Source organism: Ovis aries, chromosome 2 (assembly GCF_016772045.2).
Source record: "Ovis aries strain OAR_USU_Benz2616 breed Rambouillet chromosome 2, ARS-UI_Ramb_v3.0, whole genome shotgun sequence".
NCBI lineage: Eukaryota > Metazoa > Chordata > Mammalia > Artiodactyla > Bovidae > Ovis > Ovis aries.
In genome coordinates this window covers 111574362-111601095 of record NC_056055.1, presented here as the reverse complement: position 1 = coordinate 111601095, position 26734 = coordinate 111574362, and the positions used below count along the sequence as shown (strand labels likewise).

General features: G+C 39.0%; 1 protein-coding gene across 19 annotated transcripts in view; it reads right to left on the bottom strand.

Annotated features, from left to right (window-relative positions):
• Nucleotides 1-26734, bottom strand: part of NEK1 (NIMA related kinase 1) — a 124856-nt gene that overhangs the window by 50408 nt on the left and 47714 nt on the right. For all 19 annotated transcript variants that reach the window (XM_060411051.1, XM_012129594.5, XM_060411058.1 and 16 more), the window contains one exon: nt 16398-16500. In XM_060411051.1, the coding sequence (XP_060267034.1) occupies nt 16398-16500 (103 nt within the window). The remainder of the gene's footprint in view (nt 1-16397; nt 16501-26734) is intronic.

Below are 26734 nucleotides of genomic sequence, written 5' to 3'. Positions count from 1 at the left end.
CATTATCTGAGGTTATTGATATTTCTCCTGGCAATCTTGGTCCAGCTTGTGCTTCATCCAGCCCAGCATTTCTCATGATGTACTCTGCATATAAGTTAAATAAGCAGAGTGACAATATACAGCCTTGATGTACTTCTTTTCCTATTTGGAACCAGTCTGTTCTTCCATGTCCAGTTCTAATTGTTGCTTCCTGACCTGCATATAGGTTTCTCAAGAGGCAGGTCAGGTGGTCTGTATTCCCATCTCTTTCAGAATTTTCCACAGTCTATTGTGATCCACACAGTCAAAGGCTTTGGAATAGTCAATAAAGCAGACATAGATGTTTTTCTGGAACTCTCTTGCTTTTTTGATGCTCTAACAGGTCAGTTCAGTTGTAGCTCAGTCGTGTCTGACTCTTTGTGACCCCATGAACCACAGCACACCAGGCCGCCCTGTCCATCAGCAATTCCCTGAGTCCACCCAAATCCATGTCCATTGAGTCAATGATGCCATCCAACCATCTTATCCTCTGTCATCCCCTTCTCCTCTTGCCCTCAATCTTTCCCAGCATCAGGGTCTTTTCCAATGGGTCAGATCTTTGCATCACTTGGCCAAAGTATTGGAGTTTCAGCCTCAGCATCAGTCCTTCCAATGAACATCTAGAACTGATCTCCTGCAGGATGGACTGGTTGGATCTCCTTGCAGTCCAAAGGACTCTCAAGAGTCTTCTCCAACACCACAGTTCAAAAGCATCAATTCTCTGGCGCTCAGCTTTCTTTATAGTCCAACTTTCACATCCATACATGACCACTGGAAAAACCATAGCCTTGACTAGATGGACCTTTGTTGGCAAAGTAACATCTCTGCTTTTTAGTATGCTGTCTAGGTTGGTCATAACTTTCCTTAAAAGGAGTAAGTGTCTTTTAATTTCAAGGCTGTAATCGCCATCTGCAGTGATTTTGGAGCCCAGAAAAATAAAGTCAGCCACTGTTTTCACTGTTTCCCCATCTATCTGCCACGAAGTGATGCGACTGGATGCCATATCTTAGTTTTCTGAATGTTGAGCTTTAAGCCAACTTTTTCACTCCCTTCTTTCACTTTCATCAAGAGGCTCTTTAGTTCTTCACTTTCTGTCATAAGGGTGGTGTCATCTGCATATCTGAGGATACTGATATTTCTCCCGGCAATCTTGATTCCAGCTTGTGTTACTGATATTTCTCCCGGCAATCTTGATTCCAGCTTGTGCTTCCTCTAGCCCAGCGTTTCTCATGATGTACTCTGCATATAAGTTAAATAAGCAGGGTGACAATATACAGCCTTGACGTACTCCTTTTCCTATTTGGAACCAGTCTGTTGTTCCATGTCCAGTTCTAACTGTTGCTTCCTGACCTGTATACCAGTTTCTCAAGAGGCAGGTCAGGTGGTCTGATATTCCCATCTCTTTCAGAATTTTCCACTGTTTATTGCGATCCACACAGTCAAAGGCTTCGGCATAGTCAATAAAGCAAAAATAGATGTTTTTCTGGAACTCTCTTCCTTTTTCCACGATCCATCGGATGTTGGCAATTTGATCTCTGGTTTCTCTGCCTTTTCTAAAACCAGCTTGAACATCTGGAAGTTCATGGTTCACATATTGCTGAAGCCTGGCTTGGAGAATTTTAAGCATTACTTTACTAACATGTGAGATGAGTGCAACCGTGTGGTAGTTTGAGCATTCTTTGGCATTGCCTTTCTTTGGAATTGGAATGAAAACTGACCTTTTCCAGTCCTGTGGCCACTGCTGAGTTTTCCAGATTTGTTGGCATATTAAGTGTAGCACTTTCACAGCATCATCTTTTAGGATTTGAAACAGGTCAACTGGAATTCCATCACCTCCACTAGCTTTGTTCATAGTGATGCTTCCTAAGGCCCACTTAACTTCACATTCCAGAATGTCTGGCTCTAGGTGAGTGATCACACCATCGTGATTATCTGGGTCATGAAGATATTTTTCATATAGCTCTTCTGTGTATTCGTGTCACCTCTTCTTAATATCTTCTGCTTCTGTTAGGTCCATACCATTTCTGTCCTTTACTGTGGCCATCTTTTCATGAAATGTTCCCTTGGTATCACTAATTTTCTTGAAGAGCTCTCTAGTCTTTCCCATTCATATCTGACAATATAATGCACGTCTAATACAAACTGACTGACAAAGGAAATTATAAAACTTGCCAAAGATGAAAGGATTTCATGAAAATAATGATAAAGACCCTGGAAAATAGTTCAAATTACATGAAAAACCATCTACAAATACTCAGTGGTTGAATAAGTTATGTGAATTTTTAAAAACTGTAAGGAATTATGATGTTGGTCATTCAAAATATTACTGGAATTAAAAAATTCAGAAATGATCTTTGGAGAACTGCTAAAATCTCAACCTTTTTTGTAAAAAAATCACCTTCTTTCATAATACAGTTATAAAAGTAAACCATACAGAAATTTTGAAGTGAAGGGTATACCATTTTTCATCAATCCTAACATGAAAAATTTTCACATTTTAACATCTCTGAAATGGGGTGCATCTTATAATCAATGGCATATCATGATCTGTTATAAACTGTGGGCTAGGCAGCAGTTATAACATAGGTGTAAACCTATGAACCTTATTAGTTTTTTTCTTTCTTACTGTTATAACTGGGCAACCTTAGTTCCTCAATTTCAAGTAAAAAATTCAGTTAGTGGCTTGTCTAAGAGGAAACAGGAGCCTAGTAGTTACTGAAGACCTTCCACTGATTCCCTCTGATGACAGCACAAAAGCACCAGCACCAAAACTTGCTGACTCTTGAAAGAAAATACCAGAAACAAAATTTGGGTCCTCTTAAGAAATGTTGAAATCTCAGTGCATATGGTGGTACAGTTTAATATTCGGGAAAACATGAACAGCAATGACCCTAATTTTAAAAAGGAATGACTGGAAAAACAAATTATGAATGTAAAGCAGATTTAGGAATGAACACCTTTACCAATTTATTTTATTCATTTTCCTTTTTATGAATGCTCAAGTATAATTTTTAAAAAATCCAAGAAATATTTCAACAAGTATAAAACAAAAAGTTTAAGTGATAAAAACCACTGTACCAAGTTAAATCAGCAACTTTTTCTCCTTTAATCATGTATAACACTATGCCTTATAGTTGTAACTTGGATTTGATAAAGAACATATTACTCATTATAAAATTCTATCTGAAAAATTATAATCCTTCTCAAGTTACTTTCAGAATATAGACTTGCAAATATATACAAAATTCTGATAAATATAAGACAAAATAATTTTTTTAACTGCATTTTTCAAGGTAAAATCCCAAATAAGCTTTTTTCCCTCTCTTTACTACAAAATGTGGGGATTTACATTAAACAGCTCTTTCCAGCATCAAGACTGCTGGGCTAAGGAGGGTTTCTTGCATGATGCAGGGTTGACTGACTGTGCCTCATGTGAAAGTTGGGTCCCAGGTTCCTGACTGTTTTCAGAGCAGCTTGCAAAGGTCTCCCTGAGATGTCTGCCACATGCCTCTCCTCAAGACTCCCTAGCTCATTTCATCAGAGCTGATGAACTTGCAGAGAGATCAGGTTTCCCTGTTTCAGCCCGTGCAACATAAATGTGCAGCACAGACCTGCAGCACAGGATCCACAGTTTTCTCACAGCAATAACGGAGTGTCTACTCTAGGAAGATACACAAAGGTCACAGAATCAGAAAACCTTAGGTAAACTAAGATGCTCCACAAAGTCACAGTAACTGTTTCTACAGTTAACCACCACCCCTTCCTAAGCAGGAAACCAAGAGAGTGGCAGTAAAAGCATGTTTACTCTTGCCCTGGAATCTCCACCACACCTCAGCCACAGCCCACAAATCAACAAGGCAACAGAAAGGAACCATGAGTTCTCTCCATGAAGATAAGCGAGATGGAATCTCAGGCACAAACTAGAAACAGTGCCACCAGGGAACTGCAAAGTCTGGTAATGCTGAAGTGTAACGGATGAAGAAGGGAACAGGAGAATCAAGAACAATAAGAAAGACAAAGGATAGAAGCCTTGTGGGAAGCTCCCCAGGTGTAATTTACCCTATAAACACTAGACAACCATTGAGTAACTCTAAGCAGATGAACACTGTGTTCAATTTTGCTTTGTTAAAAGCCACTACATTACACTAATTTGTTACACAGAAAAACAAAAACAAAAGCCTAATACAAGGAAAAAAAGATTATATTTTGATAAAAAAAGTCAATTCACCAAAAAACCCCAATAATTCTAAATGTGCACATGCTTTGAAAAAAAAAATAGAAAGGAAAACCTCACAGAACTGAAAGGAGAAACAGATTAATCTACAATTATATTTGAAGACTTCAACTCTACCTTAGTATCAAACATTATATTGGCATAATGTCAGCACTGATGAAGAAGTACTGGAAAGCAATGTCTAACTGAAACACACAGCACTCCACTCAACAACAGCAGAGTACATATTTTTTTCAAGTGTATGTGGAACACTCATGAAAATAGATCATATCCTAGGTCAAAGTATGAATCCTAACAAATGTAAAATGACTGAAGTTCGACAAAGTATGTCCTCTGATCATAAAATACAACTGGGAAACAGTTACAGGCAAAGGTAGGAAAATGTCCAAACACACGGAAACTAAACAACTCATTTCTACGTTATTCACAGGCCAAAGAGAAATTTCAAGGGAAATCAGAATGAATTCTGATCTGAATGAAAATGAAAACAGAACACAGCAAAATTTGTGGGTGAAATTAATGCAGTGCTTAGAGGGAAATTTATAGCATCTACTACCAATATTAGAAAAGAGGAAATGTCTCATCCTCAGCTTTAAGCTATAACCTTGAAAAATTAGAAATGAGCAAAATAAACAGAAACAAAGCAGAAAGAAGATAACACTGTGAATGTACCTCATGCTACTGAATTGTGTATTTTTAAATGATTAAGACAGAAAATTGTATGTTTTGGGTATTTTACCATAATAAAAACATTTTCTTTTTTTTATATGGAAACATTCATCCTTCATGGATCATACAGCTAAAGGTTAAAAGTAGAACTATAAAAAAGTTTTTTTAAAGTAGGAGCAAATCTTTACGACTGTTAGATAGGCAGAAAGTTTTTAGACACAATAGCAAAAGCATGATCCATAAACCAGAAATCTGAAAACACTTTATCAAAGTTAATACTTTTTGTTCTGTGAAAAATACTGTTAAGAGAATGATAAAGCAAACTACCACTTAGGAGAAAATACTAGCAAGTTACTTACCAAATAAAAGACTTATCCAGAATATAAAGAACACTCAAAGCTAAACAAATAACAATCAATCAACATCAACAAATTATTCAGACAGTTCTCTACACAGGATATAAGGATCACAAATAAGAACATGGAAAGGAATTCAACATCATTAACATTTTGAGAAATGCACATTAAACCACAATGAGATACCCCTATACATAATTAGATGGCCAAAATAAAAACATAGTGACAATGTCCAATGCTGACGAGGATGCAAAGCAACTGGAACTCTTTACTCTTGTAAAGAGTAAACTCTTGTTTACTCCTGGTAGGAAGGTAAAATGGTACAAGTACTCCAGCAAATGATTTGACTTTTTTGAAAACCCAAGTTAAATATACACGTACCATATGATTCAGTAAACCCAATCCTAGGTATTTACCCAATAAAAACTTAACACTTGTCTAAAAACTTGTAAATGAATGTTACAAGCATCAAAAACTAGAAACAAACCAAATGTCCCTCAATGAGTGAATGAATAAACAAACAACAGCACATCCATACAATGGAAATCACTCAAAAATAAAAGAAAAAGTTACTGATAAATGCAACAGCTTGAATGAAAATGATTAAGGTGAGTGAAAGAAGTCAACCAGTAAGGTTTATATATCATTATGTATACCACAGGTATCTTTTTGCCTTTTCATACTTTCCAAACAAGGGAAACGGTGACAGACTTTATTTTCCAGGACTCCAAAAACACTGCAGATGGCGATTACAGCCATTGAAATTAAAAGATGCTTGGCTCCTTGGAAGAAAAGTTATGACCAACCTAGACAGCATATTAAAAAGCTTAGACATTACTTTGCCAACAAAGGTCCATCTAGTCAAAGCTATGGTTTTTCCAGTAGTCACGTATGGATGTGAGAGTTGGACTATAAAGAAAGCTGAGCACTGAAGAGTTGATGCTTTTGAACTGTGGTGTTGGAGAAGACTGTTGAGAGTCCCTTGGACTGCAAAGAGATCCAACCAGTCCATCATAAAGGAAATCAGTCCTGATTATTCATTGGAAGGACTGATGCTAAAGCTGAAAACTCCAATACTTTGGCCACCTGGTGTAGCTGCTGGGAAAGACTGAAGGCAGGAGGAGAAGGGGACGACAGCGGATGAGATGGTTGGATGGCATCACTGACTTGATGGCCATGGGTTTGAGCAAGCTGCGGCAGCTGGTGATGGACAGGGAAGCCTGGCTGCAGTCCGTAGGGTTGCAAAGTTGGACACAACTGAGTGACTGAACTGAGCTGAACTGATACCACACATATATACCACATAAGATATTCTTGAAAAGATAACACTGTAGTCATGGAGAACAGACAGTAGCTGCCAGGCTGTTGATGGTGACTATGCTGAGAGACACCAAAAGAGTTTTGGGATGATGGCACTCTTCTATATCCTGACTATGGTGGTGGGTATGTGAATTTATACTTGTGCTAAAATTCATAGAACTGGAGAAGAAAAATAAAGTTGAAGTTATTGTGAAAGTGAAAGTTGCTCAGTCATATCCAACTCTTTGCGACCCCATGGACTATACAGTCCATGGAATTCTCCAGGCCAGAATATTGGAGTGGGTAGCCTTTCCCTTCTCCAGGGGATCTTCCCAATCCAGGGATTGAACCCAGGTCTCCCACATTGCAGACAGATTCTTTACCAGCTGAGTCACAAGGCAAACCCATTATTGTATTATAATTTAAATAATAAAAGGAAAGTTATTGTATTATAAAAAAGTTGTAAGAAAGTGGTATAAGAAAGTTATTGTATTATACATTAAATAATAAAAGGAAATTTAAAAAATAAGGTGCCAATCAAACACCCAGGAAGTGATGTCCAGAAGGCAGCTAGACAGGACAGAAGTTAGAAGAGCAGTCTGAGTAACTGAGACAGACTGTGAAGTCACTGGTCCCTTGTAGAATGAAATCACCGCAGGGTATTATTTATAGTGAGAAAACAACCAAGGACAGAACACCCCAGAAAATATCAGCCTTTAAAAAGTGAGCGGAAAAGAACACTGTAGGAAAAGATATTACAAAAAAAAAAAAACAGCGAAAGAAAAACAAGGTGAATTTGGTATGAGAGAAGGTAGTGAAGAAATTTAGAAGCAGTAGCTCATGAGACCAAATGTCACAGAAAGGTCAAGTAAGATAAAGACTGAAAATACTATATTATATCTGAGAAGACGGACAGTGATAACTTCTATATCAAGAGGATTCTGAATATCGGGTGAGCAACAATGAAGACTAGTGCTTCATTTCTTTGAGGGGCCGGCTATGAAGAGCAGGATGGAGCAGGAATGTGAGAAACATGACTGTATTTATACGCTATGGGAGGGTACCAGGGAAGAAAGAAATGATCAGGAGAGAGAGGAAACAAGTGATGGGGTAAGGAGGACCCTCAAGTAAACAGACAGTATGGCACAGAAAAATAAAGCCATGAAAGCATGGGTTCTACAGTCAGACTGTGCCATTTAAACACGTAATCTACCATCCAGTCGCTGTAAAACCCAAACTGTCATGTTAGCTTCTCTACTTCTGCCTCAGTGAGACGTAAGACGGGAACACTACAGAACCCACCTCAGGGCGCTGTTGTGAGAAGTGAGTTAATACAGGTAGAGAACTCAAAACTATGCCTGACATATAGTAGTTTAGTGCAGTTCAGCTCACTCACTCAGTCGTGTCCTACTCTTTGTGACCCCATGGACTACAGCATGCCAGGCCTCCCTGTCTATCACTAACTCCCAGAGCTTACTCAAACTGATGTCCATTGAGACGGTGATGCCATCCAACCATCTCATCCTCTATTGTCCCCTTCTCCTCCCGCCTTTAGTCTTTCCCAGCATCAGGGTCTTTTCCAGTGAGTCAGTTCTTTACATCAGATGGCCAAAGTATTGGAGTTTCAGCTTCAGCATCAGTCCTTCCAATGAATATTCAGGACTGAGTTCCTTTAGGATAGACTGGTTGGATCTCCTTGCAGTCCAAGGGACTCTCAAGAGTCTTCTCCAATACCACAGTTCAATAGCATCAATTCTTCGCTGCTCAGCTTTCTTTATAATCCAACTCTCACATCCATACATGACCACTGGAAAAACCATAGCATTGACTAGACAGACCTTTGTTGGCAAAGTAATGTCTCTGCTTTTTAATATGCTGTCTAGCTTGGTTATAACTTTTCTTCCAAGGAACAAGGGTCTTTTAATTTCATGGCTGCAATCACCATCAGCAGTGATTATGGAGCCCCCAAAAATAAAGTCTTTCTCTGTTTCCACTGTTTCCTCATCTATTTGCCATGAAGTGATGGGACCAGATGCCATGATCTTAGTTTTCTGAATGTTGAGTTTTAAGCCAAGTTTTTCACTCTCCTCTTTCACTTTCATCAAGAGGCTCTTTAGTTCTTCTTCGCTTTCTGCCATAAGGGTGGTGTCATCTGTATTATCTGAGGTTATTGATATTTCTCCCAGCAATCTTGATTCCAGCTTGTGCTTCATCCAGCCCAGCATTTCTCATGATGTACTCTGCACGTAAGTTAAATAAGCAGGGTGACAATATACAGCCTTGATGTACTCCTTCCCCGGTTTGGAACCAGTCTGTTGTTCCATGTCCAGTTCTAATTGTTGCTTCCTGACCTGCATGACTTCTCAAGAGGCAGGTCAGGTGGTCTGATATTCCCATCTCTTTCAGAATTTTCCACAGTTTGTGATGATCCACACAGTCAAAGGCTTTGGCATAGTCAACAAAGCAGAAGCACATGTTTTTCTAGAATTCTCTTCCTTTTTCTATGATCCATCGGATGTGGGCAATTTGATCTGGTTCCTCTGCCTTTTCTAAAACCAGCTTGAATATCTGGAAGTTCACACTTCATCTACTGTTGAAACCTGGCTTGGAGAATTTTCAACATTACTTTACTAGCATGTGAGATGAGTGCAACTGTGTGGTAGTTTGAGCATTCTTCTGGAGAAGGAAATGGCAACCCACTCCAGTATTCTTGCCTTGAAAATACCATGGGCTGAGGAGCCTGGTACATGGCTACAGACCATGGGGTCACAAAGAGTCAGACATGACTGAGTGACTTCACATTCACGTTTGAGCATTCTTTGGCATAGTACACACCCAGTAAACTGACCAATGTCAACCATTAGTAGCGTTATAATCATCAAGTAGGATGGAATGGGAAGATTACTCTTGAACAGAAGAAATTATATCCTCCTCTCAGACTGGAGAAAATAAGGAAATACTGGGTACAGTTGTAGATAAATTTATAAGTATGGAGGAATAGCTCTGACAGCTCAGTTGGTAAAGAATCCGCCTGCAACACAGGAGGCCCTGGTTCGATTCCTGGGTTGGGAAGATCTGCTAGAGAAGCGATAGGCTACCCACTCCAGTATTCTTGGATTTCCCTTGTGGCTTATCTGGTAAAGAATCCACCTGCAATGTGGGAGACCTGGGTTCAATCCCTGGGTTGGGAAGATACCCTGGAGAAGGGAAAAGCTACCCACTCCAGTATTCTGGCCTAGATAATTCCATGGGTTGTATAGTTCATGGGGTTGCAAAGAGTCGGACACAACTGAGTGACTTTCACTTCACTTTTAAGTATGGAGGCAGAAAAATCTGATGAAATGTGGGGTTCATAAGCCAACTTTCTTTGTAATGATTATCTTCACAGAGAACGAAGAAGGACGAAATCATTGAGCAAATGGACAAGGGGAGAGGCTGCTGACCATGGAGATTTAACGAAGCGCTGAAAAGGACCACACTTCTGCTGAAACCAGAGGCCATAAACCCATCTAACACTAGCCATCACAGCTGTCACTTTCTCTAGCAGTGTTCAGAAACCTGAGTGTAGTTAGAAACTACTAACTTAGTTACACATAATCAAGAGGGATATGTCAACTCAGAAAGAAGGGCTCCCAGGAGCATGGGCTAGTCAGTTCAGTGACTCCCAAGAGTTTTCAAACCATCTCTTTTAAAAACCACACAAATGTCTATCAACTGAGGATTGAATAAACAATTTGAGGTATATTCACATGATGGAATATGACTTAGGAATAAAAAAGAACTAAGGACACACACAACCCCAAAACCCTATATACTGTAAGATATTTCTATATGAAATTCTAGAAGAAACAAGAGCACAGCCTATGGCTGGCAGCAGACTGACTGCAAAGAGGCAGGAGGAAACTTCCTCCTCCTGTTTAGCTGAGATGTGTGTGTAGTTGCTAAGTCACGTCCGACTCTTTGCAACCCCCTGGACTGTAGTCTGCCAGGTTACTCTGTCCATGGGATTCTCCAGGCCAAAATACTGGAGCAGGATAACATTTCCTTCTCCAGGGGAACTTCCCAACCCAGGGAATGAACTCAGGTCTCCTGCATTGTAAGTGGATTCTTTACCATCTGAGCCACCAGGGAAGCCTGGTTTTATTGAGATACAATCGTCATGTAACATCATCAGTTTAAGGTGCACAAAATAATTTAATATACGCGTACACTGAGAAAGGATCACTATGGTAAGTTTAGTTGTCATCCATCATATCACATTCAATTTTTTTTTTTTTTTCCTGATGGTAAGAGGAGGAAGCTTTTAAGAAATGATGGAATAGCACTATCCCATGACTGTGGCAGGGATTATATGACTACATACTCTTGTCAGCACTCATCCAGACACATACCTAACACTGGTGAATATCACTGTATTTAAACTCCATGTTAATAAACCAATTTTTTACAGAGCTCTGTCTGGACTCCTGGGTAGTGCTCTCCCTCAAGTATGTTGCTAAAGTCAGCTCCTCCACTTCACCTCATCTGCTGTCCCTGACACACTCTCTAAAGTCAAAGGCAAAGGGACCATGGAGGGCAGGACTTGGAGAAGGCTCCCAAGGTTTCCTGACATTCACCCACTCCCCAGGATTGTCAGCCCTGCACAGATGATCCCCAGGGCTGGGAATACGATGGGGTGTACCCCCAGGACTGAGTCACATTATATGGGATGAGTGGCATTAAAACAGTGGGTTGACCATTAAATGCTGAGTTTCCCTGGTTGGTTGAAGAAGCAGGAGGTGGGGAGTTGATGCACATGGAGTTCTTTGCTGCTGAGATGAAGGGGCCATGTGGCAAACAACTGAGCACGGTCTCAGTCAATCTCTCCGATAGCGGAGGCCTGATTACCACAGCAGAAGGAGGGACGGCCTGCTGGCACCACGAAGGCACAGCCGCTGACACTGCTACCTGGGCTTCAGGAGACGAGGGGCAGAGGACGATCACAATGTGCCAGAGTCCTGGCCTGGACAAACAGTGGGTCATAAATCTCTGTTGCTCTTAGGCTCCTTGGTTTACGAAAACTTGTCACAAAGCATAGAAAAGGAGAGATCAATTTTAAACAGGCCCTCTATCTCATCATAAAAACATTTCAATTTAGAACTTAAAATCTGTGAGACCTTTTCTCCCCACTCAGCCCTTGCTTCTAGTTCTCTGGCTCAGTCTCCAGTATACATATTCTTGTCTAACTCTAGACTCTGAACTACTCCAGAAACAAACTATGTCTGGTTAAGCTTTAATTAAGTAGTCTTCAATCAGTTAATTAACCTACTGTCCCCAAGATGTTTACAACACTGCCTTTGTTATTTAATTAGTGAATAAAACAAGTAATATACAATGTACACACCCAAATACACCAAAAAGTAAAAATTCTTCACTTTTCTAAAGTTTTATGTATGTATATATATTGTCACCTAGGGAACGAAGAAATTCTAAATAGCTTAAAAAAATGAATCTTGAAACGTCATATAAAAATCACTTATCTCTAAAGCAAAATTTTTTAAAAGATTTAGTTGAATGCATTTATTTATTAATTGGCCATGTAGCATGTGGGGTCTTAGCTGCCAGACCAGGGACTGAGCCTGCGTCCCCTGCAGTGATAGCATTAAGTCTTAACCACTGGGCCGCCAGGGAAGTCCCTAAAGCACATTTTTAAAAAATAACACAACAAAATGAAAATAATAATTTCTGACTGTAAGATGGAAGAATGACACCATGGCCTCTCTCCCTGCAAAATTATAGATTAGAGAAGTTGCTGTGTTAAGTAATGCATATCAGCACTCAAAAACCAGCAAAACTCTGGGCAGTCCCAAGAATGGAAGGAACCCAGAGGTGAGGCAAGTACACAAATGGGTTTATGATGACAAGTGACACGAGCACAGCATGTGGGGCGAGGCCTCAGCGTGGGGGCGCGAAGGGGCCAGTAGCGACATGCTTCCACAAGAGCTCGCCTGGCCCCAGCAGCTCCCTGAAGACACTAATGACAAGAGAGTTGGAGGGAAAGGCCAGGCCAGTGCTCCAGGTGACTGGTGACAACAGGAAGGAAAGCCCAGAAAATAAGCTGCCAGGGATTTGGCTGGTAGAACAGCAATGTGTCCCACCTGGCATCTACTCTGATGGAAAACTGGGGAGAGGACTGGGAAGAGGAGCATGTACTATCTTGCCAGGGGCCAACCCAAACAGAGGCAATGAAGAGTGAAACAGAGAGCCCCATACGTGACTACACCAGCAAGAACACCAACCGTGCAAGGAACACCAATACCATGAAACAGGACACAGACTTAAACACTGAAGACACCAGCACTGCCAAGAGAGCACCAAGAACAAGACCCTACAATATCTAGAGTACTACAAGAGAAATGAGCACATGATCATGGAGCTTTCAAGGAAAACTAAGTAGCTTCATCGACGTGAAAATTGCTAAAGTTAAGAGAATCTCATTGGATAGGCTGAAGAGCAGAGCAGGCAAAATGAAAGAATGTGTTATGAGCTGAAATTTGGGCTAGGAATCCTTCCAAAACAGTAAGAAGGGAGGAAGGGATTAAAAAAAGAAACAGAAGAACAGAAAAAAAGACATTTGAGGCAGAGGTTCCAATCTATTCATTAATAGGTGCTTTGTCAAGGAGAAAAAGGAGAAGCAGCAATACCTGAAGAAATGGTAACTGAGAATGTCCCAGAACTGAAGGTGAGTGTTCAGACTGAGAGCATCTGATTAGCATCAAGTCGGGTCAATTAAAAAACCCAACTGATAAATACTCAAGTGATTATTTCAGAATATGAAAGGTAGAAACAAATAGTCCAACATGCTTTCAGAGATGAAAATCCCTTACAGAGGAGCACGGAAAACATCGTCACCATGCTCACGAGTCACAGTGAGATGATGATAAGGCAGCAGCTTTAATGTGGTCTTGGGGGAGCCTGCAATCTGGATTCTTCATCCAGCAAACCACCACCCAAGACTTCACCTGCAGTCGGTAACACAGACCAGATGTGCCCTCCCACCTTCAACAAGGAAAGACTGGACAAAGTATATGAAACAATGATTTTCAAACACGGGCAAACAGGCAGCACAAGACAGTGGTCCTTGTGAGAGGAGAACAAGTGAGGTAAGCTCAGTCACTGCCCACTTCCGGGCTGCAGCACAGGGAGACGGGGTCTCTGAGCCAAGGAGAGGGCCGTCAGAATGCGGGAGGTGGGGGAATACTAACATTGCAGGAAGAGAGTGCTGGAAGCTGCAGAGGTTTCCTCTGAGTCACAATTAGCCTGACCTCACCAAATCCTGGGTCAGGAAGAGACCCTGGAGAAAGAATAGGCTACCCACTGCAGTGTTCCTGGGCTTCCCTGGTGGCTCAGATGGTAAAGAATTGGCCTGCAACGCAGGAGACCTGGGTTCGGAAGATCCCTGGGGGAGGGCATGGCAACCCACTCCAGTATTCTTGTCTGGAGAATCCCCATGGACAGGGGAGCCTGGCGGGCTACAGTCCATGGGGTCGCAAAGAGTCGGATACAAATGAGCAACTGAGCAAAACACCAATTCCTCAGGCTCACTGAGGGCTGGGAACACACCATGCTTCCAACAGCCAGACTGGAAAGGCCTTCAAGTCAACAGAGCATTGGAGGACACCAACACAGTATCACACAAGGGCACTGCCTCAGTGGTGCAGACAAGTGAGTCCTAGATCAACAGCTGTGCTCCACCTGCCCAGCAAAGCTTAGAGGCAAGCCCTGAAAGACTCAAACTATCTTTAACTAACAACATTGCACCCAGAGTAAAGTCTCCACACAGTTAAATACAAAAAATCCAAGATAAAATATGCAGTGCCTGGCATCCAACCACAAATTACCAGGTGGGTAAAGAAGCAGGAAAAGATGACAAAAATGAGGAGAAAAATAGCCAACAGACTCAGAAATGACAAAGAGGGCAGAATTAGTAGACAACGTGATTAAGAAAGCTATAATAATTATATTCCACATATTCAAGAAAGGAGAAAAAAGTATAAGTATTATAAAGACAGACATGGAAAGTATAAAAATGACCCAAATAAACTTTAAGAGAAAAAAAAGTATCTTAAAAATACATGTCTGGATGGGATTAAAAGGAGAGCAGATTGCAAAAAGCAAACAAAAAGCCTAGTGAACTTGAAGATTTAGCAACAGAAGCTACCTAAAATGAAACATTGGAAAAGGACCAAAAAGAGATGAACAGAGCATCAGTAAGCTGACATATAGGTGCTGAACACCCAGAGGAAAAAGAAGAGAAGAACAAAAAAAAAAAATTTTGAAGAAATAATGGCTGAATTTTTCCAAATCTAATAAATATAAACCTACAAATCCATGAAGCTCAATGAACCCCCAACAAAATAAACATGAAGAAAAGTATACCAAGCTATATCAAAATCAATTCACTTCCAGTGATAAAGAGGAAATGTTAAAAGCCATTAGAGGAAAAGACACATCAAACACTCAGGAAAACGTAAGAATGCCAGCAGACTTCTGGTCAGAACAGGACTGCCAGGATGTAAGTGGAGAAACATTTCAAGGAACGGACAGAGAAAGAACTCTCAACGTATAATACTATTTTCAGAAAAAAAAAACTTTTCAAAAAAGGAGGCAAGATGTTTTTTCATACATATAAATGCTAAGCAAATTCACGAGTAGACCACTACTATAAATTAACATTTAAGTGTGAAGACAAAATAAGTACATTTCCAACAAATCTTGGACAATTTCTCTCTGAAACGTTCCGAGAGTCGTCTCCATCATGAAGACGATAAACTCAGGGGAGGACAGTAGATGTAAGGAACAGTTCTGAGGTAAGAAATGTGTACGTCTTACTAAGTCTAAAATTGTTTGAAAATATTTCTAATTAATATCTGTAACTAAAATTCCAGATGCTGTTAACATGGGAGAAATGGGGCAAGGGAAAATAAAGCAGGTTCTCTTCTGTCCACAGAAAGGATACAAATACAGATTAATTCCAGATACTAGAAAAACAAGCTGATGGGTGTTAAAAATATAAAGGGTAATCATTAAAAAATTTACTATGTTTCAATAATATTATTTCAAAGAAAACATATCTTAAATTGGAATAATTATATTAACTCATAATGATGTTACTTATGAACTTATAGTAGATGTGAGTATAAAAAAACATTTAACTATACAATTGACCTATTTCCTACATAAGCGTGCTCCTTCACGGGGTGCTGAGCTGACAGAAACAATCACCATTGTTCTGTGGACAAAAGGTGAAAAGGCATTGTGTACCTCTGCATGTCAAAACCAACATCTACTAAAATGATCATTTAAAAACTGTTTGTATTTTCTTGAATACATGGCTTATTCAGTTACCTGACTGAATAATTAGAGGCTTTAAAATACATTTGGTCCTAATTTGCTTTTGAGTAAATGCATAGTTACATGTATGTTTATCCAAATGTTTATTTCTCATTTTTCTTCTACAATTCTTTGCTAAAGTATTTAAAACAAAAAGCATCTAGGGCCAAAAAAAGCAATGCAAGAACTTATTTAACCTAAATATCTGGGTTGCTATATCTACTGTGACTCTTTCAAAAGGAAGAATGCAACTATGAACTTTCAATTAACTAAGGCAACAACAGAATTTCATACTTGGCATAAAAGAAATTGTACAGAGAGGTTTAATACTCTGCAAATGTTCAGATGTAGTGTTTGCAAAGGATGGTGATTCCTGTCATTTATACCTACCTTGTTTCAGTCCTTCACTCTGAATACTATGTTCAAAAATCTCAAAAACAAAATCCTACCATATGCCCCTCGGCCCGAGCTTTGTTCTGCTTTGCTTCCCGTCTTCGCTGTAGAAATTCTTCTACTTGTTTTGCTCTTTCCATAGCTGGATGCCCCTTCTGCCTGAGGAATTTGGACAAACAGCAAAACTAAAAATTCTGAACATCAAATATTACAAAAAGTGTAAAATTACATGGAAATATTTTCTTTAGAAACATCTGCAAAATATGAAGGCTGATATGAAGTCAAGTCTTCCTATTTAATGAATCAATAGATACACACATATCAGAATCAACTACCTAAATCAGTCACTATTATTTTTAAAAGGGGAAAAATCTACCCTACTATACTAAATCTTCAAAAGTCTTCTTTTGTGTTTATTTAATGTATGCTACTTATAGATACATAAAATTATTTCAGAGCATACTTACAGAAGACTCTCCATAGTTTCCAAGTAGTTAAGCTTATTTCAGAACTCTGTATCAAATATATTGATCAGTAGAAAAGTTAAAATTAAAGCTGCAAAGTAGCAATTTCAAAGGTCATCAAAAATAATGAAAAGTTTGTGTGAATTTTAAAAATTAGGGTAAAAAGTGAAATCTGAATTCCTTGTATGTCATAACTATTAAAAAGTAAAATGGACAGATTAGGGGAAAAATGTAAAAGCATATTTATTTGTTTCAATCTTTTCTGATTATGTTTCTATAACTTTCTCTGACAACTACAAAAGAATGTAAACATTTTGGGCTTAGACAACAATGAAAAAATACCAGTAACATTTCAAGGCACCAAGGACAGTCAAAATCACAGAATCAGAAAGTACCCCAACCCCCAATCAGGGGCTGGGGGTCGGGAGTTAGTGTTAAATGGGGACAGACTTTCAGTTTAGGAAGGTAAAAATTAGGGAGACGGATGATGGTGAGAGCTGCACAACAACATGAAAGTACTCAGTGACACAGAACTGTGCAGTTACATATGGTTAAAACATATTATGTTGTATGGGGCTTCCCTGATGGCTCAGTGGTAATGAACATGCCTGCAATGCAGGAGACTCAGGAGATGCAGGTTTGATCCCTGGGTCAGGAAGATCCCCGAGAGAAGGAAATAATAACTCGCTTATTCTTGCCTGGAAAATCTCATGGACAGAGGAGTCTGGCAGGTTATAGTCCCTGGGGTCACAAAGAGTCAGAAACAACTGAGCATGCACGCACACATATGGAACTTTGTTCTGTATTTTCCAAGTCTCCTGTAAATCTACTGTACTTTCATAATTTTTTAAAAAACAGTAACATTTTGAACATCTAATAAATATTATGCCTGTACCATGTGCTAAGCAAGAAAGATGCAAAATAAATAAAACCAACTCCCCATAAACAGAGAACTCACTGCATAGTATCAACTGCAGTAATTTGTAAGTAAGGAAGAAAGATCAGGAAGTTATTGGCTGTGCATCTTGGATATTGGCTATGAAAGCGCACCACCTTCCTATAGTGTAGGACCATGTGTCTAGGACCCTAATTATGTTCAGAAAAATACATGAAACAATGCCTTCTCTCTTTCAATAAACATTTCTGATTTTCATACCCCAGTCATTTCTTTTATACGTTAACAATTACAATTGACCATTGACCACCACGAGTTTGAACCACGCTGGTCCATTTATCATGGGTATTTTGCAGTAGTAAACACTACAGGACTACATGTGGCATCCTGTGGTTGGATGGCGATCACCGACTCAATGCACATGAGTCTGAGCAAACTCTGGGAGATGGTGAAGGACCGGGAAGCCTGGCGTGATGCAGTCCACGGGGTTGCAGAGAGTCTAACACGACTGAGCAACTAAATAACATGTTCATAGTTGGTTGAATCCAGATGCAGGGGAACCTCAGAATGGAGGGATGACTGTAAGTATAAGCAGATTAACTCCTATATTGCTCAAGGGTCAACTGTACTGAGATATATAAAAATTTGAAATGTGAAATTAAGCTGTAAAAACTTTAAATGACTCATCATAAAGCTATGGATGATAATGGCCTAAGATTCACTTAACTTATGTAGTGCTTAAAACAGATTCTTGTGAAATTTCACCACCGCAATCTTCTAGGATTAGATCATCTCTATACCTGGTTAAGAGCCTTTCCTGGTTACTAATATTGTATTCTGAAACTTGAGCAAATTCTCTGATGAACTCTAGGAGTTTTTCGGTAGTGTCTTTAGGACTTTCTGAGGACTTCCCTGGTGGCTCAGACGGTAAAGTGTCTTGCTTACAATGAGGGAGACCTGGGTTCGATCCCTGGGTCAGGAAGATCCTCTGGAGAAGGAAATGGCAACCCACCCCAGTACTCCTGCCTGGAAAATCCCATGGACAGAGAAGCATGGTGGACTACAGTCCATGGGGTCGCAAAGAGTCGGACACGACTGAGCGACTTCACTTCACTTCACCTAGAACTTTCTATGTATAGTACCACATCATGCATAAACATTGACAGCTTTAGTTCTCTTCCAATTTGGATTCCTTTTATTTCTTTTTCTTCTCTGATTGCTGTGGCTAGGAAAATGTCCTTCATATATATAGGCAAGGCTGTATTCTGGTCTGTTACAGCCCCATTTATATAAGACTGGGCCTAAAGAGGGCAGATAAACTTTCAAAGAGTATGATACACCGGAGAAGGCAATGGCACTCCACTCCAGTACTCTTGCCTGGAAAATCCCATGGATGGAGGAGCCTGGTAGGCTGCAGTCCATGGGGTCACTAGGAGTTGGACATGACTGAGTGACTTTGCTTTCACTCTTCACTTTCATGCACTGGAGAAGGAAATGACAACCCACTCCAGTATTCTTGCCTGGAGAATCCCAGGGATGGGGGAGCCTCGTGGGCTGCTGTCTCTGGGGTCGCACAGAGTTGGACACGACTGAAGCGATTTAGCAGCAGCAGCAGGGCCTAAAGAGGGCAGATAAACTTTCAAAGAGTATGATACACAGACATGTCACCTGAAACTGTGTCTACTGATAAGGCTCTTGTGAGGAGTCCTGGATACTTACACCACTGCATACAATTAGACAGAATCTCTGCTTTGTATCCTGATTGAACTGACTTCATCTTTTAACCTTTATATGAGTAAAACATCGATAACATTTTTATGTTTGATTTCCCATCCTAAGATTGTATGTCCAGTGTCTGTCAGTGTGGGCCTTCAACTGACATACGATAATTTATATTCACTGACTGATCTGATGCACTGAATCAAATAATTCAAATACTTTAGCAGAAACAAATTATTTTAAGAACATGGCCACACACATAACAGCTTTGATTAAAAGAGTGTTCATACCATTTATGTATATATAGATCTATTTTATTTACTTATGTAATCTATTTAAGTGCTGCTTTATTGAATGCCTTTTCCTAAACTAGTTTAAATGATCAGGTACACATAATCCATTGCTTTCAATCACAAACTTAAAACCTGTAGTGATTTTTGCTTACTATTATTTCTTTTTGCTTCTCATTTATTTATCATTGAGTATCAACTATTACCAATAGTGTATCTGTCTCTGAAGATATAAAATGTATAGAACAGAATTTCAGGAATGCAGGGTATGTCCAACATATAAAAATCTATCAAAGCAATTTTGTTGTTCTCAGTCGCTCAGCTGTGTCTAGCTCTTTGCAATCCCACAGACTACAGCAGGCCAGGATTCCCTGTCCTTCACCAACTCCCAGAGCTTGCTCAAACTCATGTCTATTGAGTTGGTGATGCCATCCAACCATCTCATCCTCTGTCGTCCCCTTCTCCTCCTGCCTTCAATCTTTCCCAGCATCAAGGTCTTTTCTAATGAGTCGGCTCTTTGCATCAGGTGGCCAAAGTACTGGAGCTTCAACTTCAGCACCAGCTCTTCCAATGAATATTCAGAACTGATTTCCTTTAGGATTGACTGGTTTGATCTCCATGCAGTTCAAAGGACTGTCAAGAGTCTTCTCCAACACCACAGTTCAAAAGCATCAATTCTTCAGTGCTCAGCCTTCTTAACACTCCAAATCTTACATCCATATATGACCACTGTAAAAACCATAGATTTGACTAGATGGACCTTTGTCAGAAAAGTAATGTCTCTGATTTTTAATATGCTGTCTAGGTTAGTCATAGCTTTTCTTCTAAGGAGCATAAATCTTTTAATTTCATGACTACAGTCACCTTCTGCACTGATTTTGGAGTCCAAGAAAATAAAGTCTGTCACTGTTTCCATTGTTCCCCCATCTATTTGCAATGAAGTGATGGGACCAGATGCCATGATCTTAGTTTTCTGAATGCTGAGCTTTTAGCCAGCGTTTTCATTCCCCTCTTTCACCTTCATCAAGAGGCTCTTTATTTCCTCTTCACTTTCTGAGATAAGGGTAGTATCATCTGCATATTTGAGGTTATTGATATTCCTCTCAGCTATCTTGATCCTAGCCTGTGCTTCAACCAGCCCAGCATTTCCCATGATGTACTCTGCATATATGTTAAATAAGCAGGGTGATAATACACAGCCTTGATGTACTCCTTTCCCAATTTTGAACCTGTCCATTGTTCCACGTCTGGTTTTAACTGCTGCTTCTTGACCTGCACACAGGCTCTCAGGAGGCAGGTAAGGTGGTCTGGTATTCCCATCTCTTTCAGAATTTTCCATAGTTTGTTGTGATCCACACAGTCAAAGGCTTTGGCATAGTCAATGAAGCAGATGTTTTTCTGGAATTCTCTTGCTTTTATTATGATCCAATGGATGTTGGCAATTTGATCTCTGGTTCCTCTACCTTTTCTAAATCTAGCTTGAACATCTGGAAGTTCTTGATTCGTGTACTGTTGGAGTCTTGCTTGGAGAATTTTCAGCATTACCTTGCTAGCGTGTAAAATGAGTGTAATTCTGTAGTAGTTTGAATATTCTTTGGCATTGTCTTTCTTTGGGATTGGAAGGAAAACTGACCTTTTCCAGTCCTGTGGCCACTGCTGAGTTTTCCAGATTTGCTGGCATATTGAGTGCAGCACTTTCACAGCATCATCTTTCAGGATTTGAACTAGCTCAACTGGAATTCCATCACCTTCACTAGCACTGTTTGTAGTGATGTTTCCTAAGGCCCACTTGACTTCGCCTTCCAGGATGTCTGGCTCTAGGTGATTGATCACACCATCATGGTAACCTGGGTCATGAAGATCTTTTTTATATAGTTCTTCTGTGTATTCTTGCCACCTCTTCTTATTATCTTCTGCTTCTGTTAGGTCCATACCATTTCTGTCCTTTACTGTGTCCATCTTTGCATGAAATGTCCCCTTGGTATCTCTAATTTTCTTGCAGAGATCTCCAGTCTTTCCCATTCTATTGTTTTCCTCTATCTGTTTGCATTGATCACTGAGGAAGGCTTTCTTATTTCTCCTTCCTATTCTTTGGAACTCTACATCCAGATGGATATATCTTTCCTTTTCTCCTTTACCTTTCACTTCTCTTTTTTTCTCAGCTATTTTCAAGGCCTCCTCAGACAACCATTTTGCCTTTTTGTATTTCTTTCTCATGGAGATGGTTTTGATCACCGCCTCGTGTATAGTGTTACGAACCACCATTCATAGTTCTTCAGGCACTCTATCAGATTTAATCCCTTGACTCTATTTGCAACCTCCACTGTATGACTTTAATGGATCAAATTCTGGTCACACCTGAATGGCCTAGTGGTTTTCTCTACGTTCTTCAATTTAAGTCTGAATTTTGCAAAAAGGAGTTCATGATCTGAGCCACAGTCAGCTCCTGGTTTTGTTTTTGCTGACTATATAGTAATATACCTTATTAACAGAGGACAAAACTAGTTTATAATTGATTCTATGATTCCTTATAATATTTAGAAATCTTCATTTTTCACATGCATTTCCATTTACTACTTAATATATACCAAAAAGAAGAATTCATGCTCATATTCTTATCCCCCACTGATGTAGTAGAACAGTACTGAACTGTGAACACAAATTATATATGTGTACAAGGTTCTGAGGGATAGAGGAAAAAAATCAAAGAGCTTCTTTACAGTCATTCTCTTCATTAAACATTATTAAGAATTTACACGTGCATATTCTATTTTAGACAAATTAAACAAACAATACCTATTGAGTTCCAAAATTATAACATTTAAAATTAGCAGAACACTAATCTAGATTAAGAGTAAAGGAATGATTAACATAACTATTGTATAAGCCACAAATACATAGTAAAAAATTAGGAATTTGGAAAGTGAAATACAGACATTAAAACAGGCTGAAAAGAAACAAACACCTTTTTATCCTGACAAGAAAAAAAGGAGCAACTTATTTTCCATCTTATTACAAATGCATGCATAAGTGGATCTGGGTAAGGTACCTCATATCCACGACTCAAACCTTTACTAATAAAGGAAATTTAAAAATTTTGAAGGATGATTAAAAATTATTTCAAGAGGTGAAAACACGAAAATAGGCAGCAATCTAGGTAACAGAGATAATCTGAGCAACGAAAAATGAGTCAATATGGTATAGAAGAGTTGGGGTGGTACACAGTTAATGAAATGAAAAAAGGATGCTGAGCATGTATTCATTAAGCTTCCTCCTCTGTTTAAGTGCCACAGTGTCTATCAGAGGAAGCAGAATTGTTGTAAGCTTTACTCAAAGCAATACAGAGAAAAGGGCTTGGGAAAGTAAAAGCTCAGTAAAGTACATATGTTAGGCACTAAAAATAAAAAAACAAAACAGGCACTCAAACATTTCAGAAGATGGTCTCACAGATTGAGGTTCTAATTGTAAAACCTAATTGAACCTAAGTTCACCAGCTGTAACAAAAATACCACTCTGGTGGGAGAAGCTGATAAGGGTAAAGGGACAGCACATGGGAAACCTCTGCACCACCTCAGTTTTGCTGTGACACTAAAATTGCTGTAAAAATTAAAGTCTAAAGCTAATTCAGGAGGTATGTTATTAAGACAAGGATATAAGCAAAGTTGGACTAGCCAAAGCTACTGATAAGAAGGTAAGAAGAAAAATAACACGATAAAGAAGGAAGAAGCAAGTACAGGCTATCAAAAATATGAGAAAGACAATATGAATGAATCTTAGAGGACTACAGATTTCAGTTTGCTGATTCAGTTTGGTCAGGGAAAAGAACTGACCAGGTAGGCCAATGACATACAAATTATAAAAATGGAAGTGAGGACAGTGTGGAGAAAATGCTCTGTAATGTCAAAGACACAACAAAGTTCAAGCCAAAAGAATCACAATATTCGAACTGGAGGAGACACACAACATATTTACTATTTCTCTTCACTTCATGTCTTCTGGAAATATGATAATTTTATCCTGTGAGTATTTTTTCTATGTCCTCCTTGAAAATGAAAACTTTCAAGAGGACATGCTTCTAAAACGTTCTAAGTTTGGACAACATCAAAATCTTAACCAGCATCCTCTGAATATAATTCCTTAACCAATGACTAATGTACCTGACAACCTTTATTTATATTTCTTCACCTTACACTGTCTACATTGAGACACCCTGGCAACTGCATCCTTGTTGTTGTTCAGTCGTTTAGTCGCGTCCAACTCTTTGCAACCCCATGGACCACAGCACACCAGGCTTCCCTGTGCTTCACCATCTCCCAGTGCCTCCTCAAATTCATGACCATTGAGTCAGTGATGCCATCCAACCATCTTATCCTCTATTGTTCCCTTCTCCTCCTGCCTTCAACCTTTCCCATCACCAGGATCTTTTCCATTGAGTTGGCTCTTCGCATCAGGTGGCCAAAGTATTGGAGCTTCAGCATCAGTCCTTCCAAAGAATATTCAGAATTGATTTCCTTTAGGATTGACTGGTTTGATCTCCTTGCAGTCCAAGGGACTCTCAAGAGTCTTCTCTAACACCACAATTCAAAAGCATCAATTCTTCATCACTCAGCCTCCCTTATGGTTCAACTCTCATATCCATACACGACTACTGGACAAACCATAGCTTTGACTAGATGGACCTTTGTCAGCAAAGCAATGTCTCTGCTTTTAATATGCTGTCTAGGTTAGTCAAAGCTTTTCTTTCAAGGGACAAGCATCTTTTAATTTCATGGCTGCATGAAATTAAAAGATGTATCCTACTGAAGTTTGTATACTCTACTAGGTATCTAAGTAAAATTTTCACAATGCATCTAGGCCAACAGAAATACCTAGCAGTTCCAGTTAATGACTAGTTAGGTCAAAGCTGCTAACACTATGGTCTATACTTTGACAGATACAGCTGTGTGTTCCTGAAAACCGAGAAATATCCAAGGCACTATGATGCTACAGGTTGCCCAGTACAGTTTGAGAACTACAGTTCCAGTCAGTAACTCTAAGAAGAAATAAAGGCTGTATCTGACAGAATCTATTCTCTGTGAATTTATACTGCACTGTGGTGATGACTGTTTCCTTTTAGGATGTTTGCAGGCTCTATTTGTAGTCTTGCCTATAATCAATATGGAGAAAGCTAGTCTAATTTATAGAATCTGCCTCTTGAAAATTATATGATACTTGATGATCTCCAGTTTTTTTACCAATTCTTTCATGTTCTCAGAAAAAAATAAAATGAAATTCAATGAGTATACACAAAAGTTCATTCAGTATATGAGATCATGGATAATCATTAAGGTATCCACTATTTAGAAATTTTATAACCAACGAAATCAGTAACTGTTTCACCTGTTCACTAGTAGTATCTCAAGAAGCTGAGAAGTCCCTTGAACACAATAGTGTTCAAGGAGCTGAACTCTATATGGAGACACACTTAGTGTAAATTCTACCTCCACTGCTTACTAGTGGCCTGACCATGCACAAGTTTTAAATCTCTGCAGGTCCTAGTTTCTTCATTTTGATTAAAAGAGTAATACCTAATTAAAAGGGATGCTGTGATGAATAAATATAACTTGATATATAGTAGGTGTTCAACAAATAATATCTATCATCTATAAAAACAGGTTCAAAGCAATATAAGAAAATGTATACCATGTGTCTGAGTAATGCTAAGCTCACCAAAGCTAGCAGAAAGGAAATGATAGAGGATCTCCACTGCCACAAATGGTTTAAAAGCTGAAAATTAAAATAATGAAACTCAAACAAAGACTGAATGGAAGCTGAGTTCCAGCGGGAGAAGTAACTGAGATACACAGCCATTGAAGACAATTTGAAACTCAAGTGTAAATATCTGTAAACATTTCAAGGCGATATGGGAGCCTGATGCAAATGCAACAGTCCAGTCCCTTACTTGCCACTCCAACTGTGAAGAATCAACAAATGTGCTGGAAGATGGAACAGTGTGAAGAAGCATAACACAACTTTCCCTATTTTCTTTTACACTATACACATGTATTTTAGGAGATTTGATAAAAATTAAAACAAAGCCATACGAATTATATACTAGAAAGACCAATAATACCCCAGGATAAAAACCTCACACAAAATCTTCATTACTATTTCATAAAAAATATGCACATGTGTAAGCCTATAGCACTCTTTTCTCAAAAAATGTGAAGTATTTACAACTAGCTTAATACTTCAGCCTATGGTACATAATTCATAATATTAATTTATATGGACCTCAGTTACTCAATTACCTTTTAATAATCTATTATAGCTGGGAGAACCATAAAGATTTTTATCACAAAAAATTATCTGTAAAAATGACAAATTAATTTTCATAAAATGATATGTTCTTCCTTTACCAGAATATTTTTATAGAAGAAAATCTAAAAAATTGAAATATGCATACTTTTTAAAAGAGGAACCATACAAATTAAAACTTGAGTGCCACCAGAGTAAATTAATTTTATGGAGAAAAAGGAAAAACTTAGCGAACAGGATCACAGTGAGTCATCAATCAGAGATGAACGTGAAGGGAAGATGACAATGAGAAAAGTGGGGTTCTAAGTGATGTGGAAAAGGAAGGCTCAAAACATGCTTTGGAGTTCTGCATAGAGTGCAATTCCATTTTAAATATATTCTGATTTATTTAAAGCACATAGATAAAGTTATTACAACCATACGCTGGTTCAAAGTTATCACATGTTCCTTTAAATAGTATGTTCAGCCTATAACATAAATAAGCTTTAACATATATAAGCCATCAATTAGGCTTAAGTAAAGAGCTACATGTTTGTCACATGTAATCAAGGGCCAAATTTGCACAGAAGAAAATGACTGTATTCAGACGTCAAAAGACAGCCAGGAAGTGGTGTTATTCGGCTGTACACAACAGAAGACAAAATTATACCAAAGGGTGAATTTATGGATCATCACCCTCCAACATGTTGATACTGACTTGTTTAGACACCACCTTTAAACCTTTTCAA